Raw genomic sequence first — 16,107 nt, 5'->3', positions numbered from 1 at the left:
GGGGCAGGGAGGAGAGCAGGAGGGGCAGGGTCTGTCCCAGGGGCTCAGGGGAGCTGGCAGAGCTTGTGCAGGTGAGCAGGGACGGGGGGACAGCAGGAGGGGCAGGGGGCTGCCCCAGGGCCTCAGGGAGCAGGCAGTTTGTGTAGGTGAGCAGGGGCAGGGAGGAGAGCAGGAGGGGCAGGGTCTGTCCCGGGGGCTCAGGGGAGCTGGCAGAGCTTGTGCAGGTGAGCAGGGGCAGGGAGGAGAGCAGGAGGGGCAGGGGGTTGCACCAGGGGCTCAGAGGAGCTGGCAGTGCTTGTGTGGGTGAGCAGGGGCAGGGGGGAGAGCAGGAGGGTCAGGGGCTGCCCCAGGGGCTCAGGGGAGCTGGCAGAGCTTGTGCAGGTGAGAAGGGGCAGGGGCGAGAGTAGGAGGCGCAGGGGGCTGCCCCAGGGGCTCAGGGGAGCTGGAAGAGCTTGTGTAGGTGAGCAGGGGCAGGGGGGAGAGCAGGAGGGGCAGGGGGTTGCCCCAGGGGCTCAGGGACCAGACAGAGCTTGTGCAGGTTAGCAGGGGCAGGGGGGAGAGCAGGAGGGACAGGGTCTGTCCCAGGGGCTCAGGGGTGCTGGGAGAGCTTGTGTAGGTGAGCAGGGGCAGGGGGGAGAGCAGGAGGGGCAGGGGGCTACCCAGAGGCTCAGCGAGCAGACAGGGCTTATGCAGGTGAGCCGGTTCAGCGGGGAGAGCAGGAGGCCCAGGAGGCTGCCCCAGGGGCTCAGGGGAGCCCTCAGAGTTTGTGCAGGTGAGCAGGGGTAGAGCTGGAGATCAGAAGGGACAAGGGCTGCCCCAGGGGCTCAGGGGAGCAGGCAGAGCTTGTGTAGGTGAGCAGGGGCAGGGAGGAGAGCAGGAGGGGCAGGGGGTTGCACCAGGGGCTCAGAGGAGCTGGCAGTGCTTGTGTGGGTGAGCAGGGGCAGGGGGGAGAGCAGGAGGGTCAGGGGGCTGCCCCGGGGGCTCAGGGGAGCTCGCAGAGCTTGTGCAGGTGAGAAGGGGCAGGGGCGAGAGTAGGAGGCGCAGGGGGCTGCCCCAGGGGCTCAGGGAGCAGACAGAGCTTGTGCAGGTTAGCAGGGGCAGGGGGGAGAGCAGGAGGGGCAGGGTCTGTCCCAGGGGCTCAGGGGTGCTGGGAGAGCTTGTGTAGGTGTGCAGGGGCAGGGGGGAGAGCAGGAGGGGCAGGGTCTGTCCCAGGGGCTCAGGGGTGCTGGGAGAGCTTGTGTAGGTGAGCAGGGGCAGGGGGGAGAGCAGGAGGGGCAGGGTGGTTGCCACGGGGGCTCAGGGGAGCTGGCAGAGCTTGTGCAGTTGAGCAGGGGCAAGGGGGACAGCAGGAGGGGCAGGGGGCTGCCCCAGGGGCTCAGGAGGCAGGCAGAGCTTGTGTAGGTGAGCAGGGGCAGGGGGAAGAGCAGGAGGGGCAGGGGGCTACCCAGGGGCTCAGCGAGCAGACAGGGCTTATGCAGGTGAGCCGGTTCAGCGGGGAGAGCAAGAGGCGCAGGAGGCTGCCCCAGGGGCTCAGGGAGCAGGCAGAGCTTGTGTAGGTGAGCAGGGGCAAGGGGGAGAGCAGGAGGGGCAGGGGGCTGCCCCAGAGGCTCAGGGAGCAGGCAGAGCTTGTGTAGGTGAGCAGGGGCATGGAGGAGAGCAGGAGGGGCAGGGGGCTGCCCCGGGAGCTCAGGAGCAGACAGAGCTTGTTCAGGTGAGCAGGGTCAGGGGTAGAGCCGGAGGGGCATGAGGCTGCCCCAGTGGCCAAGGGAGCTGGCATAGCTTGAGCAGTTGAGCAGGGGCGGGGTGGGGGGCCGCAGGAGGGGCAGCGTCTGCCCCGGGGGCTCAGGGAGCAGACAGAGCTTGTGCAGGGGAGCAGGGGCAGGGGGAGAGCAGGAGGGGCAGGGTCTGTCCCAGGGGCTCAGGGAGCAGACAGAGCTTGTGCAGGGGAGCAGGGGCAGGGGGAGAGCAGGAGGGGCAGGGTCTGTCCCAGGGGCTCAGGGAGCAGGCAGAGCTCCTACAGGTGAGCAGGGCAGGGGGGCAGCAGGAGGGGCAGGGGGCTGCCCCAGGAGCTCAGGGAGCAGACAGAGCTTGTGCAGGTGAGCAGGGGCAGGGGGAGAGCAGGAGGGGCAGGGTCTGTCCCAGGTGCTAAGGGAGCAGACAGAGCTTGTGCAGGTGAGCAGGGGAAGGGGGGACAGTAGGAGGGGCAGGGGGCTGCCCCAGGGGCTCAGGGAGCAGGCAGAGCTTGTGCAGGTGAGCAGGGGCAAGGGGGAGAGCAGGAGGGGCAGGGGGCTGCCCCAGGGGCTCAGGGAGCAGGCAGAGCTTGTGCAGGTGAGCAGGGGCAAGGGGGAGAGCAGGAGGGGCAGGGGGCTGCCCCAGGGGCTCAGGGAGCAGGCAGAGCTTGTGTAGGTGAGCAGGGGCAAGGGGGAGAGCAGGAGGGGCAGGGAGCTGCCCCAGGGTCTCAGGGAGCAGGCAGAGCTTGTGTAGGTGAGCAGGGGCAAGGGGGAGAGCAGGAGGGGCAGGGGGCTGCCCCAGGGGCTCAGGGAGCAGGCAGAGCTTGTGTAGGTGAGCAGGGGCAAGGGGGAGAGCAGGAGGGGCAGGGGGCTGCCCCAGGGTCTCAGGGAGCAGGCAGAGCTTGTGTAGGTGAGCAGGGGCAAGGGGGAGAGCAGGAGGGGCAGGGGGCTGCCCCAGGGGCTCAGGGAGCAGGCAGAGCTTGTGCAGGTGAGCAGGGGCAAGGGGGAGAGCAGGAGGGGCAGGGGGCTGCCCCAGGGGCTCAGGGAGCAGGCAGAGCTTGTGCAGGTGAGCAGGGGCATGGAGGAGAGCAGGAGGGGCAGGGGGCTGCCCCGGGAGCTCAGGAGCAGACAGAGCTTGTTCAGGTGAGCAGGGTCAGGGGTAGAGCCGGAGGGGCATGAGGCTGCCCCAGTGGCCAAGGGAGCTGGCATAGCTTGAGCAGTTGAGCAGGGGCGGGGTGGGGGGCCGCAGGAGGGGCAGCGTCTGCCCCGGGGGCTCAGGGAGCAGACAGAGCTTGTGCAGGGGAGCAGGGGCAGGGGGAGAGCAGGAGGGGCAGGGTCTGCCCCGGGGGCTCAGGGAGCAGACAGAGCTTGTGCAGGTGAGCAGGGGCAGGGAGGAGAGCAGGAGGGGCAGGGTCTGTCCCAGGAGCCCTGGGGGGAGGCAGGACTGGAGGCCGGAGCTCTGGGGCACTGGGCACTGTCAGCAGGAACATACAGAGGCCCCGAGGGCAAGAGCCTGGTGAGAATCCCTCCCTCGGGGCCGGTGGCCTGGCATCTGGGGCGCGGTGGACAAGGTAGGGTGGAAACTGTAGCCGGGTGGGAAGGTCTCTCGGGAGGAAGGCCCAGGGGTGGCCACCTTTGAGGGGACGAGGGGAACCCGTTCTTTGGTCCCGGGGTGCGAGCCCTGTTCGGAGGCTCGTGGGGACGAGGAACAGAAGAGGTGGACATGTCACCCCCGGTGGGGAGGCCCGGCGCCGCGGACCCAGGGGAGGAGAGAGCGTGGGGCCCGACCAGAGCTTGACGCAGGGCAGCCAGCCTGGGCTGTGGCGGGAGGGAATGCAGGGCCAGAGGGGAGAGGCTGGCTGGGACCAGGGCTCTGAGATGCTGAGGTGCTGGTCCCACACGGGACAGGACAGCCAGGGCAGCGCAAGGCTCCCCTCCATGCTGAGGGGCAACAGGCTCAGGAAAATGTCGGCTGAAGGGCTCCGTGGAGAGCAAGGAGCTGGACAGGCCCCAGAGCGGGGATGGCCCAGGCCAGGGACACTGGCTGGCCAGGCCCTCAGTGAACTCGGTGGGGGGGCCATGCCACGAAGACCTGAGGAGGGTCTGGTGGGTTCGGGGCAGGGACGGGGCCCGGGGCCCGGCTGCTTGGGCTGCAGAGCCGACCCAGAAGACGTGGGGCCCTGAGGGGCAGGGGCCGTGCGTGGACGTCTCCACTGGTCCAAGGCACAATCCGGTGGGGACAGCAGGGCAGTGGGCTCAGGGGGCCAGCAGGAGCCAGCTGCGAGCAGGGGCCACAGGTCAGGGCTCAGACAGGCTTGGTCAGGCCGGACACCCAGAGGAAGCTCGAGTCGGAACCCTGGACCAGAGGCCCAGGAGACTCTGACCCAGGTGGTCACCCAGCCCTGACCAGGCTGATGAGTCCAGGACCCGTGGCCGCAGAGAGCCAGGCCAGGCAGCTGGTCTGCAGACGTCCAGGAATCACATGGGTGCTGGGCCCTGGACGCCCAGGTGCCCTGGGCACCTGCTGTCCTGCCCTGACAGTCACAGGGGTGAGACCCTGGTGGTCACACAACCTTCTCCCTTGCAGCTTCCACCACGGCCCCATCGGTTTTCCCACTGGCCCCCAGCTGCGGGGTCACCTCCGGACCCACGGTGGCCCTGGCCTGCCTGGTATCCGGCTACTTCCCTGAGCCTGTCACTGTGTCCTGGAACTCCGGCTCCTTGACCAGCGGTGTGCACACCTTCCCATCCGTCCTGCAGTCCTCGGGGCTCTACTCTCGCAGCAGCATGGTGACCGTGCCCTCCAGCAAGTGGGCCAGCGACACCTTCATCTGCACCGTGGCCCACCCAGCCAGTAACACCAAGGTGGACAAGAGAGGTGAGAGGACGGGCCTTAGGGAGGGTGTCCGCTGGGACACAGGCCAGGTCACCTGGCCAGCCTGGACCCCAGGGCACAGGGGAGGCACCACTGTCTGCCCCACCTGCAGGCCTCCCAATTGAGGGAGGAGATCCTCTGGGTGTTGGCATCCAGCGGCTTACCCCCACTCCAGTCCCTGGTCTGGGAACCGCCCAAGACCTGGCCGTCACCTATGCCCACCCCAACCTGTGCCCAGCCCAGACACCCAGTAATGCCCAGTCTGCTCTCTCTGCAGTGACCAAAGTAGATCCTCCTATTCAATGCAAATGTCCGAAAAATCCAGGTGAGTCAGCAGACCTTTCCCTGCACCCCAAGCAGAAGGCCTGGTGAGGGCAATGGATGTTCAAGAGGAAGGCCACCCATGATCTGACCCCTGTGCTCTGTCTCCCTCACTAGAATGTAATATGCTGGGAGGACCTTCGGTCTTCATCTTCCCCCCGAAACCCAGGGACACCCTCTCCATTTCCCGAACCCCCGAGGTCACATGCATGGTGGTAGACCTGGAAGACCCTGAGGTCCAGATCAGCTGGTTCGTGGACAACCAGGAGGTGCGCACGGCCAAGACAAATTCGCGAGAGGAGCAGTTCAACAGCACCTTCCGTGTGGTCAGTGTCCTCCCCATCCAGCACCAGGACTGGCTCCAGGGGAAGGCCTTCAAGTGCAAGGTCAACAACAAAGCTCTCCCATCCCCCATTGAGAGGACCATCTCCAAGGCCAGAGGTGAGCAGCAGGGTGGCTGGGGAGCAGGGAGGGTCAAAGAGGGGGTCTTGCAGACCAAGCGCAGCCCTCCACCCTCCGAGTGACCATCTGTGCTGACCTCTGACCCCACAGGGAATCCCCAGCAGCCCAGTGTGTATGTCCTGCCCCCACCCCGGGACGAGATGACCAAGAACACCGTCAGTGTGACCTGCCTGGTCAAAGACTTCTACCCAGCTGACATTGATGTGGAGTGGCAGAGCAGCGGCCAGCAGTTACCAGAGGCCAGTGTCCGAACCACCGCGCCCCAGCTGGATGCGGACGGCAGCTACTTCCTCTACAGCAAGCTCTCGGTGGGCAAGGCGCGCTGGCAGCGGGGAGACGTCTTCACGTGTGCAGTGCTGCATGAAGCCCTCCACAACCACCACACACAGAAGTCCATCTCCCAGTCTCCGGGTAAATGAGCAACACGCCCGGCCCCCCAGCAAGCCCCCCACCCACAGGCTCTTGGGGTCCCACAAGGATGCCGGAGCCCCCACCCCTGTGTACATACCTCCCGGGCAGGCGCCCCTGCATGAAATAAAGCACCCAGCACTGCCCTGGGACCCAGCGACGCTGTCATGGTTCTTTCCGAGGCAGAGCTCAGGACACCCGGGTCTCTGGGCGGCAGGGACAGCCCGGCTCCGAGGCCAAGGGGTCACCGTTGGTGGGAGAGAGCGGGTCCCAAGGGGGCCTGGACTCCGAGTGGGCAGGTCTGCACAGGCTGCCACAGCATGTGGCCAGGAGTCGCCTGAGGCAGGACAGGGGACTTTGCCAGAGGTGGCCACACTCCAGGCCGTCCCTGCAACCAGGAGCTACCGGGGCTGCAGGGTGTGGTCAGGGATCACAGAAGCCTCTCCGGAGCCCTCAGGGAAGTGAGCGCACACTCTTTCCCACTTCTGTACCAGCCCAAGTTCTGGGGACGCTGGCCTGTCCTCCTGCCCTGGGCGCCCTGGGCCTCCTGAGACTCTGCGTGGTTGCTCTGTGCCAACACAGAGGCCGCGCCTCCCCCGTGTGTGGGGACAGGCCCTCCTTTGCCCTCAGGCACTCCACAAACAGGCTCCCACCCTCTCCCAGGTGTGGGGGTCCTGCCTGGGGCCAGGCCTGTCCACTCGTGGGGACACTCAACCTCGAACCCCAAAGGGGCAGAGGCAGGCGGCCCTGAGCTCCCATGGAGGGGACCATCCCAGATGCCCACCTGGACGCTGAGTCCAGACCCACGGAAAACAAGCCCGTCCCACAGAGCAACCCCATCTTCGCACACGCGATCACACACGCACACATGCGTGCATACACACATGTGCGTGCGCACAGCCACGCGCGTGTGCACACCTGCATTGTGCCGTGCTCGCACGCGTGTGCACCCATGTGTGCACACGAGCACTGCACGCACGGGCATGCACGCTCGCGTGTGCACTACAGACACACGTGTGTGCACATGCATGCACGCTTGTGTGTGCGCTACAGACACAGTGTGTACACACATGCATGCACGCTCGCATGTGCACTACAGACACACGTGTGTACACACACAGGCCTCACACGGGACGACCTGCATGGGCCCAGACCAGAGCCGGTCTTGGGAACCCTCACCGTGGACACCAGCCCGATCCACACCCCTCCAGCACCCATCAGCTTCTCAGCAGCTCATCCACACTCTGACCACACTGACCTGCGCCCCCAGCCCCAGGGCACTGCACCCCTCCCAACATCCACAAAACCCCACACCCAGCTTGTCCTGATGCTCCCACCCACTCCTTCTCTCGGACACTCCCCGACACTGACCAGCCCTTCCCTAGGCTCTCCAGTTCCCCCCACCTTCTGGACCTGGCCCCCAGGGGAAGAGGACATGTGCCAGTCAGGGCGCCTTCCCCCAGGAGGGTCCCAGCACAGGGCAGAGCAGAGAGGGAGGGGGTCCCCCACTGACCAGACCCAAGCTGGAGAGCCAGGGGTGCTGAGGCTGGCGCCTGAGGTTGCAGAGGGCTGTGACTGTCCCCCAGGGAATCACCCCTGGGGCAGGCACAGCACTGACCACCCCCTTCCTGTCCAGAGCTGCTCCTGGACGACAGCTGTGCCGAGGACCAGGATGGGGAGCTGGACGGGCTGTGGACCACCATCTCAATCTTCATCACCCTCTTCCTGCTCAGCGTGTGCTACAGCGCCACTGTGACCCTCTTTAAGGTGGGCGTCCCCACACGTCCCCTCACTGCAGCCTGCTGTCCCCGTGCTGTCCCCACACCATCCACGTGCTATCCCCATCTGTCCACATGCTGTCCACACGCTGTCCACATGCTGTCCATATGCTGTCCCCATGCCATCCTCACACTGTCCCCATGTTGTCACCATGCTGTCCTTGACTGTCCCCTCACTTCGGCCCACTCTCCCTACACTGTCCCCATGCTATTCCCATGCTGACTCCATGCTAGCCACACACTGACCCAGAATTGTCCCTATGTGGTCCCCATGCTGTCCCCACTGTCCTCATGTTGTCTCCATGCTGCACCCATGCTGTCCTATGCTGTCCTTATGATGTCCCAACACTGTTCCCGTACTGTCCCCATGCTGTCCCCACACTTTCCTCACAGTGACCTCATGTTGTCCAAACACTGTCCACACACTGTACCCAGCCTATCCCCAGCCTATCTCTGTGCTGTCCCCCTGATATCCCAATGCTGTCCCCATGCTGTCCACACACTTTCCCCATATTGTTCCCACACTGACCCCATGCCAACCCTATGCTGACCAGACACTATCCCCATGCTGTCCTCACACTGTGCCCTCACTGACACACACTGTCCCCGTGTTGTCCCCACCCTGTTCCCACGTTGTCCCCACACTGTCCACTCGCTATCCCCTCAGTGACCCAAAAGTGGCCCCCACCCTGTCCCCACATTGACTCCATGCTGTCCCTATGCTATCCCCAAGCTGTCTTCACACTGTACCCTACATGTCCCAATGCAATCCCTATACAGTACCTATGCTGACCCCACACTCTATCCTCCCTGTCCCCTTACTGTCTCCACACTGACCCCACATGTCCCCTCACTGTCCACGTGCAGTCCCTTCACATGCCCATGTTGTCCCTACACTGACCCAAAACTGTCTGCACACTGTCCCCTGGTTAAACCATTCTGACCCACCCCGCACTGTACCCATACTATGGCCCACTGTCCACATGCAGTCCCTTCACATCCCCATGCTGTCCCCACACTGTCCTCATACTGTCCCCACATGATGGCCCAGTGTCTCCACACTGTCCCCATGATGACCCCATGCTGTCCCATCACTGTCCCAAAGTCACCAGCTGTTTCCATGCTGTCCACACATTGCCCTCTCACTGTCCCATCACTGTCGCATGATAACCCCTCATTGTCCCCACACTGTCCCCATGCTGACACCTCACTGTCCCCACCTGATGGACCACTGTCCCCACACTGTCCCCTCGCGGTTCCCACACTATCCCCACATAGTCCCCTCATTGTCCCCACACTGTCCCCAGACTGTGCCCATGATGACTCCTCACTGTCCCCACACGATGGACCACTGTCCCCACACTGTCCCCTTGTTGTGCCCTCGCTATCCCCACACTGTACCCAGTCCCCACGCTGTCCTCCTGATGACCCCATGCTGCCCCATCACTGTCACCACAGTCCCCAGCTGTCCCCATGTTGTCCACACATTGTCCCCACATTGTCTGTCACTGTCCCCTCGCTGTCCCCTCGCTGTCCCTTCACTGCCCCTCACTGTCCCCACCCTGTCCCCACACTGTCCAGTGGCTATCCCCATGCTGTCCGCTTGCAGTCCCCACGCTGCCCCCTCACTGTCCCCACACTGTCCCCACACTGTCCTATCGCTATTGCCACATGGTCCCCTTGCTATCCCCTTGCTGTCACCATGCTGTCCCCTCGCTGTCCCCTCACTGCCCCTCACTGTCCCCACCCTGTCCCCTCACCGTCCCCACACTTGTCAGTGGCTGTCCCCACGCTGCCCGCTCGCAGTCCCCACGCTGCCCACTCACCACCCCCTCGCTGTCCCCTCACTGTCCCATCGTGGTCCCCTCGCTGTCCCCTTCTGCCCCCTCGCCGCCCCCTCGCTGTCCCCGCACTGTCCCTTCACTGTCCCCTCGCTGTCCCCTCACCGTCCGCATGCCGTCCCCACCAGGACCGCCAGCCCTCTAGTGGTCCCAGGGGTGGGGCCCAGCTCCGGCGGGAGGCGGTGGGCGGTCCCGGGGGTCCCGGCCACGCTCACGCCCTCGCCCGCCTGCTGCAGGTGAAGTGGATCTTCTCCTCGGTGGTGCAGCTGAAGCACACGATCGTCCCCGACTACCGGAACATGATCGGCCAGGGGGCCTAGGGCCGGTCCTCGTGGCGGGTGTCCAGGGCTGCCCTCGACCCCCCACGGGAACCGGCCGCATTGGTTCGTGCCGCTCGGCCTGCTGCCAGGCCTGCCCCTCTGACCTCCCAGCGTGCCACCCTCCGACCTCACAGCCGCCCTGGACCTGACCTCCACCCTCAGGGTTGCCGGGCACCGTGGGCTGCTCCTGCCCCTGACGCCCCGTTTGGAGACTCCACCGGACACCAGGCTGCGCCCCCAACCTGAGCTGATGGACACTGCTCACCCCTCCTCAGCGGCCACTGAGTCACTGCTGGGGCCGCGTGGACACTGACCCATCAGGGCAGGATGGCCCTCACCAGCACGGCCCCGGGGTCACGTGCACGGTCATCCTGGAGGCGGCAGAGGGCTGGCAGTCCCAGCATCCATCGGGGCAGGGACCGGCCTCCATGCAAACCCCATCGAGGCCGGGCTCCAGGAGGCAGGACATCCCCAGAGCAGGCATGTTGTCTCAGATCCTGAGGAGCCCATGGGCCACCATCACCCCACAGAGAGGCTTCCGGTGTGCCACGGATGGTCAGTCAGACCTTCTCCACTGGAGGAGATGTGCAGAGGAGGGCCCAGGCCTGTGGCCACTGCAGGACCCCCCCGGGGACAGGGGGAAGGAGTGACGGCAGCCAGACTGGCCTCCTGCAGTGGGGTCTGGTGACCTGGTCCCCAGACGGGTGGGACGCAGCCTCAGTGGACAGAGCTGGGCAGGTGCGGAGAGGCCAGGACAGCAGGCCCAGCCTGCACCCTCCTGTGACCAGGACCCGAGTCACGCTGGGCAGAAATGCCTGCTTGCTCTGGGCAGCTGGGGGCAGAGACAAGACGACCAGAGAGAGTGCCCATGGCCTTGGGGCCTGACCCAGGCAGACGCCCAGGACTGGTTCTCCACCCGGCCTTTGAACGAGTGCCCGATCGGAGCCCCGACACGGGAGAGACGACCACGCAGGGGAGGAGAAGCAGGGCCCCCGTGCCCCTGGGAGAGAATGCACACCCATCACTCAGAGGACCCCCGCTGCTGTAGCTTGGGTAGCTTGATTTCTTCTTGTGAAATTTCCGAAGCGTGAAAATGTCCTTTACTGTTTCTTCTCTTTTTCTTTAACGACAATAAAATATCCTGAAAAATTCCATAACTTGCTGGGAAAAGTCTTCCTGTGTTCATGCTCCTGGTGAAAGCCCCGCCTGGCCACACCGTGCTTTGGCTCCCTCCCGCCACGGGGGGCCAGGACCCCCACAGCCCCAGGCGCTCCCGGTGGGTGAGGAAGGCATCTAGGATCGATGCAGGCCCAGGGGCCACCTGGTGCTGGGTGCGGGAGGGGCTGCCAGCCCCGACCGTGGACAGAAGCAAGAGGCATGTGTTGGGTGTGTAATAGCCAGCACGGGCGGCCAGACAAAAGAGCCACCGTCTGGTGGCTTCAACCACATGCTTTTCTGTTTTCACAATCCTGGAAGCCAGCGGGAGAGACGCAGACCTTGCCTGGGGCCTCTGCCCCTGTGCTCACATGACCAGCCCTCTGTGCATGTCTGTGCCCTCATCATCTGCTCTTACAAGAACAAGAGGCCATACTGAGGACCAGCCACACTGGATTGGATGAATGACCTCCTTCTACCCTATCACCTCTCCAAAGACTCCGTCTCCAAATACCATCACATTCCAAGGTCCTGGGGTCAAGCCTTCAAGTCTTGAATTTGGGGGACATGATTTAGGTTGACCATGGGACAGAAAGCAAGTGTCCAGAACATTCCAACCCTCAGGGACCCTGGGGGCTCTAGGCTACTGCCCTTAGTGCCTCAGTATCCTCAGTACCACACCCTCTATCCCCTTCACCCTACACTTCTACCTAGAAGCCAATCGGCCAATGGGCCACACAGACTGCCCAGCCCCCTCTTCCTCTCGGTCCCAGGGCTACCTCCACTCCCATCTCCTGGACCACAGATCAGCCTCCATCCCACCTGCCTCACATGGGAATGCCAGCATCTCCCACAACTGGGGACCCCGTGCCCTCCTGGATGAGCACCAGGCCCTTGGCACAACTATGCCCTCACCCTCAGGGCTAGAATGCCAACTCTGTGAAAACTACCTCCCACCAGGCACTGAGGCTCCCACCTGTGACCCTCCAATATTGTCCTACAACATGGAACCAAGAGGAGGTGGATGAGATGTAGGAGATAGAGACCCAGAGTAACAGAACCGGGAGGAAGGAGATGAGAGGTAGGACACAGAGACACAACCCTACAAGTACAGCTGAACTATGCTAGAGGCAGACACATAGACCTAGAGGGACTCCTTTCCAGGAACTGGCTCATTGCCTGTGGGTGTCGACCAGACATCGGGAACCTGCGGGGCCGCCCAGCAGCCTGGAATCTCAGGCAGGAGCTAACACTGCAGTCTTGGGGCAGAACTCCTTCTTCTCCAGGAAACCTCGGGCTTTGTCCTTCAGTCCCTCGACTGCTTGGATGAGGCCCACCCACATTATGGAGGACCATGTCCTCTCCCTGAAGTGCACTGATTTCCCTGCACAGGTAGGATGCTGTCTGCTTGAATAGCCTGGCTGGGTGAGCGTGGGAGACTGACGGTCACTCGGACCTCCTCTCGCTCCGTGCTCACAATGCGAGAGGTGGGGCCACTGTCACTGTCTTACCTGGAAGAAACTGCAGCCTCGGAGAGCCTCAGCCCCTGCCTGCGGGGAGGGTGCCAGGGTTTGCACCATGTCTTCTGACCACAGCGCTCATGCACTGTCCACACTACGTCTTGGGGGGGGATGTAGAACAACCTCCTGATCCGATCCCTGCCTTTGGGGACAGTCACAGCCACCCATACAACCTTCACAAACCTCCTGAAGCCCACCAGCCCTTACGCTCCTGCAGGTTGCACCAATGTGAGACCTGAGGTCAACCTTCTACTGCCTCCTGACCTCCTGGAAGCTCTCTACCCTAAGCATCAACTCAGACACACACCTGTCAGCTTCTCCTATTCCCATGCACACACCTCTAACTGCAATTCACACATGTACACCCCTACCAGCAGGCTCCTGGGACCCAGCTAGTCCCACCCTCCTCCCTCACTGGGAGGGAACCATCTGTCCACCTGACCCTTGCATACCTAGTGTGACATATATGGGCCCAAGTTGCAGAATCATCAGCGTTGGGATGAGGGAAGGACAAGATGGACTGAAAGTTTGTATCCCAAAATTTGTGTGTGAAATCCTAACCAAGTGTGATGGGTGTTAGGAGGTGAGGCTTTCAGTGACCTAGGGTCATAAGGGTTCAGTCCCAAAAATGGGATGATTGCCCTTATGACAAAGGGAGCTCCCTTGCCACTCCCACCATGAGAAGATGCAGAAGGAAGATACAGTCCATGAGCCGGGAAGCAGGCCTCCAAGGACACTATGTTTGAATGAACCTGATAGGGGATTTCCAGCTTCCAGACCTATGAGACACAAAGTCCCTTGTCTGTATGTCTGTGGTCACTGACAGAGACGCCAGATATGCTGACACATGAGTCATCTGGACATGTGGACCTTGACAAATGGTTGTCTCTGAGGCCCCCTGGCCTGGTCACCCAACCCCAGGACCCAGGTCAGCCAACCAGCATGGAGGTGCTTTGAATTTGACAATTTTCAGAGACTATGAGACAGAATTCTCAAGAGTAAAAGAAACTAGAGAAAACAGATGAGAGACAAGACACAGAGACACACAGTAACAAAACTAAGAGGACGCAGAGCAAAGGTAAGAGATACAGACTCACACTAACAGAACCTAGAGTAGACAGAAGACAAGTAAGAGATAGAGATCCACAGTAACAGAATATAGAGGACACAGATAAGAAGTAAAAGCTGGGGACCAATAGTAATAGAACCAAGAGAAGATAGAAGACAAGTAAGAGGTAGAAACACACAGTTACAAAACCTAGAGGAGACAGAATACAGGTAAGAGAAAGAGACCCACAGTAAAAGAACCAAGAGGAGAGAAATGGGAGTTAAGAGATAGAGACACACAGTAACAGCACCTAGAAGAGACAGAAGGGAGATAAGAAAGAGAGAACCACAGTAACAGAATCTAAAGGAGAGAGAACACAGGAAAGAGAGACCCACAGTAACAGATCCAAGAAGAGACAGAAGACAGGTAGGAGATTGAGACCCACAGCAAAAGAACCAAGAGGAGAGATATGGGAGGTAAGAGATAGAGACCCACTGTAGGAGGGGGGGCAAGATGGCAGAGAATAGGGGACTCCATTTCAATCGGTCTCTCGAATTTAGCTGGATATCTACCAAACCATCATGACACCCGTGAAATCAGCTTGAGGTGTACGAATAGATATCTGGGTCTCTAAAAGCAGAAAACACCACCATCCTAAGGCAGGAAGGGAGGAGTCATGAATCTGTGGGCAGATATCAGAAGATAAGCAGAAGGGAGAGGGATCAGCCCTAAGTTGGCCCCTGGAAAGTTATATAACGCCCGAGCACAAATGCGTCCCAGGTGGGGGGACCGGGCAATAACTCGCAGAGTGGTATCAGCCAGGAAAGGCTTTCTAACAGCACTCAAACAGTATCCAGGAGCTGCAGGGGCACACCCAAGAACCAGGACCACTTCTGGATTTAGAAGCACAAAGGGCAGAGACAAGCTGGGCTTGTGGGTCAACTGCTGAGAAGATTGTTGTGGAGGCGCACCGCTTCTGGGAGGCTGTTTTCAGCAACAGTTACAAAAATGGAAACTGTGTGTTCTGGAGGGTTCGGTGAAGAGCAAAATGTGATTTCTCTGTTCTGCGACAGAAGCCTGGGTGTGGCCATTTCTGTTTTGTTTTGTTCTGAGCCTCAGAATAGGCATGGAAAACCACCAGAGAACAAAAGCTCAAAAAACAGGTTTCCACACAGCCCAGCCCCCCGATGCAGGGTGGGGGGTGGCCAAGATAACGCTGCTGAAACAGGGTTGCCTGAGAAATACCGCAGCAGCCACACCCCTGAAGACAAGCTGGAAGAACAAGAAGACGCCAACCCTACGGCCTCCATAAAACTGTAAAACCCCAACACCAGGGGAAAACAGTATGTTTAGCTCCAGGCAATGCCTTATTGCTTATGTATTTTTCAGATACAATGCTTTCTTTTTCTTTTATTCTTTCCTTATGTTTCTTCCTTGTTTTTTCTTCTTACCTTTTTCTCATTTCAAATAGATGTGTAATATAACATATTTCATAGTAGTTTTTTAAATTGTTCTTTTTCACACTTATATTTTTATATAGATATATGCTTCAATGTGGCCCCTTTTTTCCCTAGTCAATATTACCTTCATATATATACCAGTTTTATTTTCCCCTTAACTTTGGGTAGTGGTGTCCTCTAACAACAGAGTAAAATACACCCAGGAAGAACTGAAAAACCCTACCTTGCCCACACTGAGAGCTTATAGCCCCCTTCCCCCCATTTTTTTTTCTTCTCTCTTTTTTCTGATTTTTAATTTTTTAATTTTTTTTAATTTTATAGATTTTATTCTTGAGTTTCACTTTGGCTGTTTTTTTCAGTGGTGACTTCCAAACACTCCAGATTTTCCTAGGGTGCATCCTGCCTGGGTTGTGGTTAATATTTTGGACTCCATACATTCTCTCAACCACCCCTCAACAGAATGACTAGGAGGAGGAATTCCCAAAAAAAAAGAAAAGAACCAGAGGCAATGGCCTCTCCCCCAGACCTAATGTGTATGGACATGAGCAAGATGTCAGAGATAGAATTCAGGATAGCAATCATGAAGTCAATAGCCAGGCTTGAGAAGATCATTAGTGACAAAATAAGAATCTCCGAGGGCAGAAACAACATCTAATCAGGCTGAACTTTAAAATGCTATGTATAAAATGTAGTCTAAACTGGATACTCTAACAGCCAGGATAAATGAGGCAGAAGAACAATTAGTGATCTAGAAGACAAACTGATAGAAAGGAAGGAAGCCAAGGAGGATTAGGATAAACAGCTAAAGTCCATGAGAACTGACTTAGATTAATGATACCATGAAACATTCCAATGTCAGAATTACTGGGTTCTCTGAGGGGGTGGAGAGAGAGAGAGAAGGGACTAGAAGTTATACTTGAGGAAACTGTAGCTGAGACTTCCCTCATCTGGGGAAGAAAACAAGCATTCATGTCCAAGAGGTAGAGAGGACCCCTCTTAGATCAATGAGAACAGATCAACACCCCAGCATATAACAGTAAAACTTACAGAACTTAGAGCCAAGGAAACCATCCTTAGAGCATGTAGGGGGAAGAGATTTTTTTACATATGGAGAGAGGACCTCAGAATAACCTCAGAACTGTCCACAGAGACCTGGAAAGCCATAAAGGGCTGGCGAGACATATGCAGG

The 16,107-nt window shown here is 59.9% G+C and overlaps 2 long non-coding RNA genes and 2 gene segments (V, D, J or C); 3 read left to right on the top strand and 1 right to left on the bottom strand.

Annotated features, from left to right (window-relative positions):
• Positions 1-10,892, top strand: part of LOC125104224 (immunoglobulin heavy constant gamma 1-like) — a 233,152-nt gene extending 222,260 nt beyond the window's left edge. Inside the window, 6 exon segments of the C gene segment in view lie at positions 4,318-4,608; positions 4,883-4,930; positions 5,044-5,367; positions 5,479-5,799; positions 7,433-7,563; positions 9,652-10,892. Of these exon segments, the coding sequence occupies positions 4,318-4,608; positions 4,883-4,930; positions 5,044-5,367; positions 5,479-5,799; positions 7,433-7,563; positions 9,652-9,735 (1,199 nt within the window).
• The window catches only part of LOC125104225 (immunoglobulin alpha-2 heavy chain-like), a 401,593-nt gene that overhangs the window by 330,803 nt on the left and 54,683 nt on the right, over positions 1-16,107 (top strand).
• LOC125104250 (uncharacterized) lies at positions 284-1,361 on the top strand. The gene is made up of 3 exons (XR_007128621.1): positions 284-538; positions 617-1,087; positions 1,324-1,361. It is a non-coding gene; the product is annotated as an uncharacterized LOC125104250 (long non-coding RNA).
• The window catches only part of LOC125104256 (uncharacterized), a 37,321-nt gene continuing 29,148 nt past the window's right edge, over positions 7,935-16,107 (bottom strand). The window contains exon 3 of the long non-coding RNA XR_007128627.1: positions 7,935-8,010. This is a non-coding gene — a long non-coding RNA (uncharacterized LOC125104256). The remainder of the gene's footprint in view (positions 8,011-16,107) is intronic.

The sequence above is a fragment of the Lutra lutra genome, chromosome 7, assembly GCF_902655055.1.
Source record: "Lutra lutra chromosome 7, mLutLut1.2, whole genome shotgun sequence".
In the NCBI taxonomy this organism is placed as follows: Eukaryota; Metazoa; Chordata; class Mammalia; order Carnivora; family Mustelidae; genus Lutra; species Lutra lutra.
Note: the sequence above shows the minus strand (reverse complement) of the source record. Positions and strands in the feature narration are given on the sequence as shown.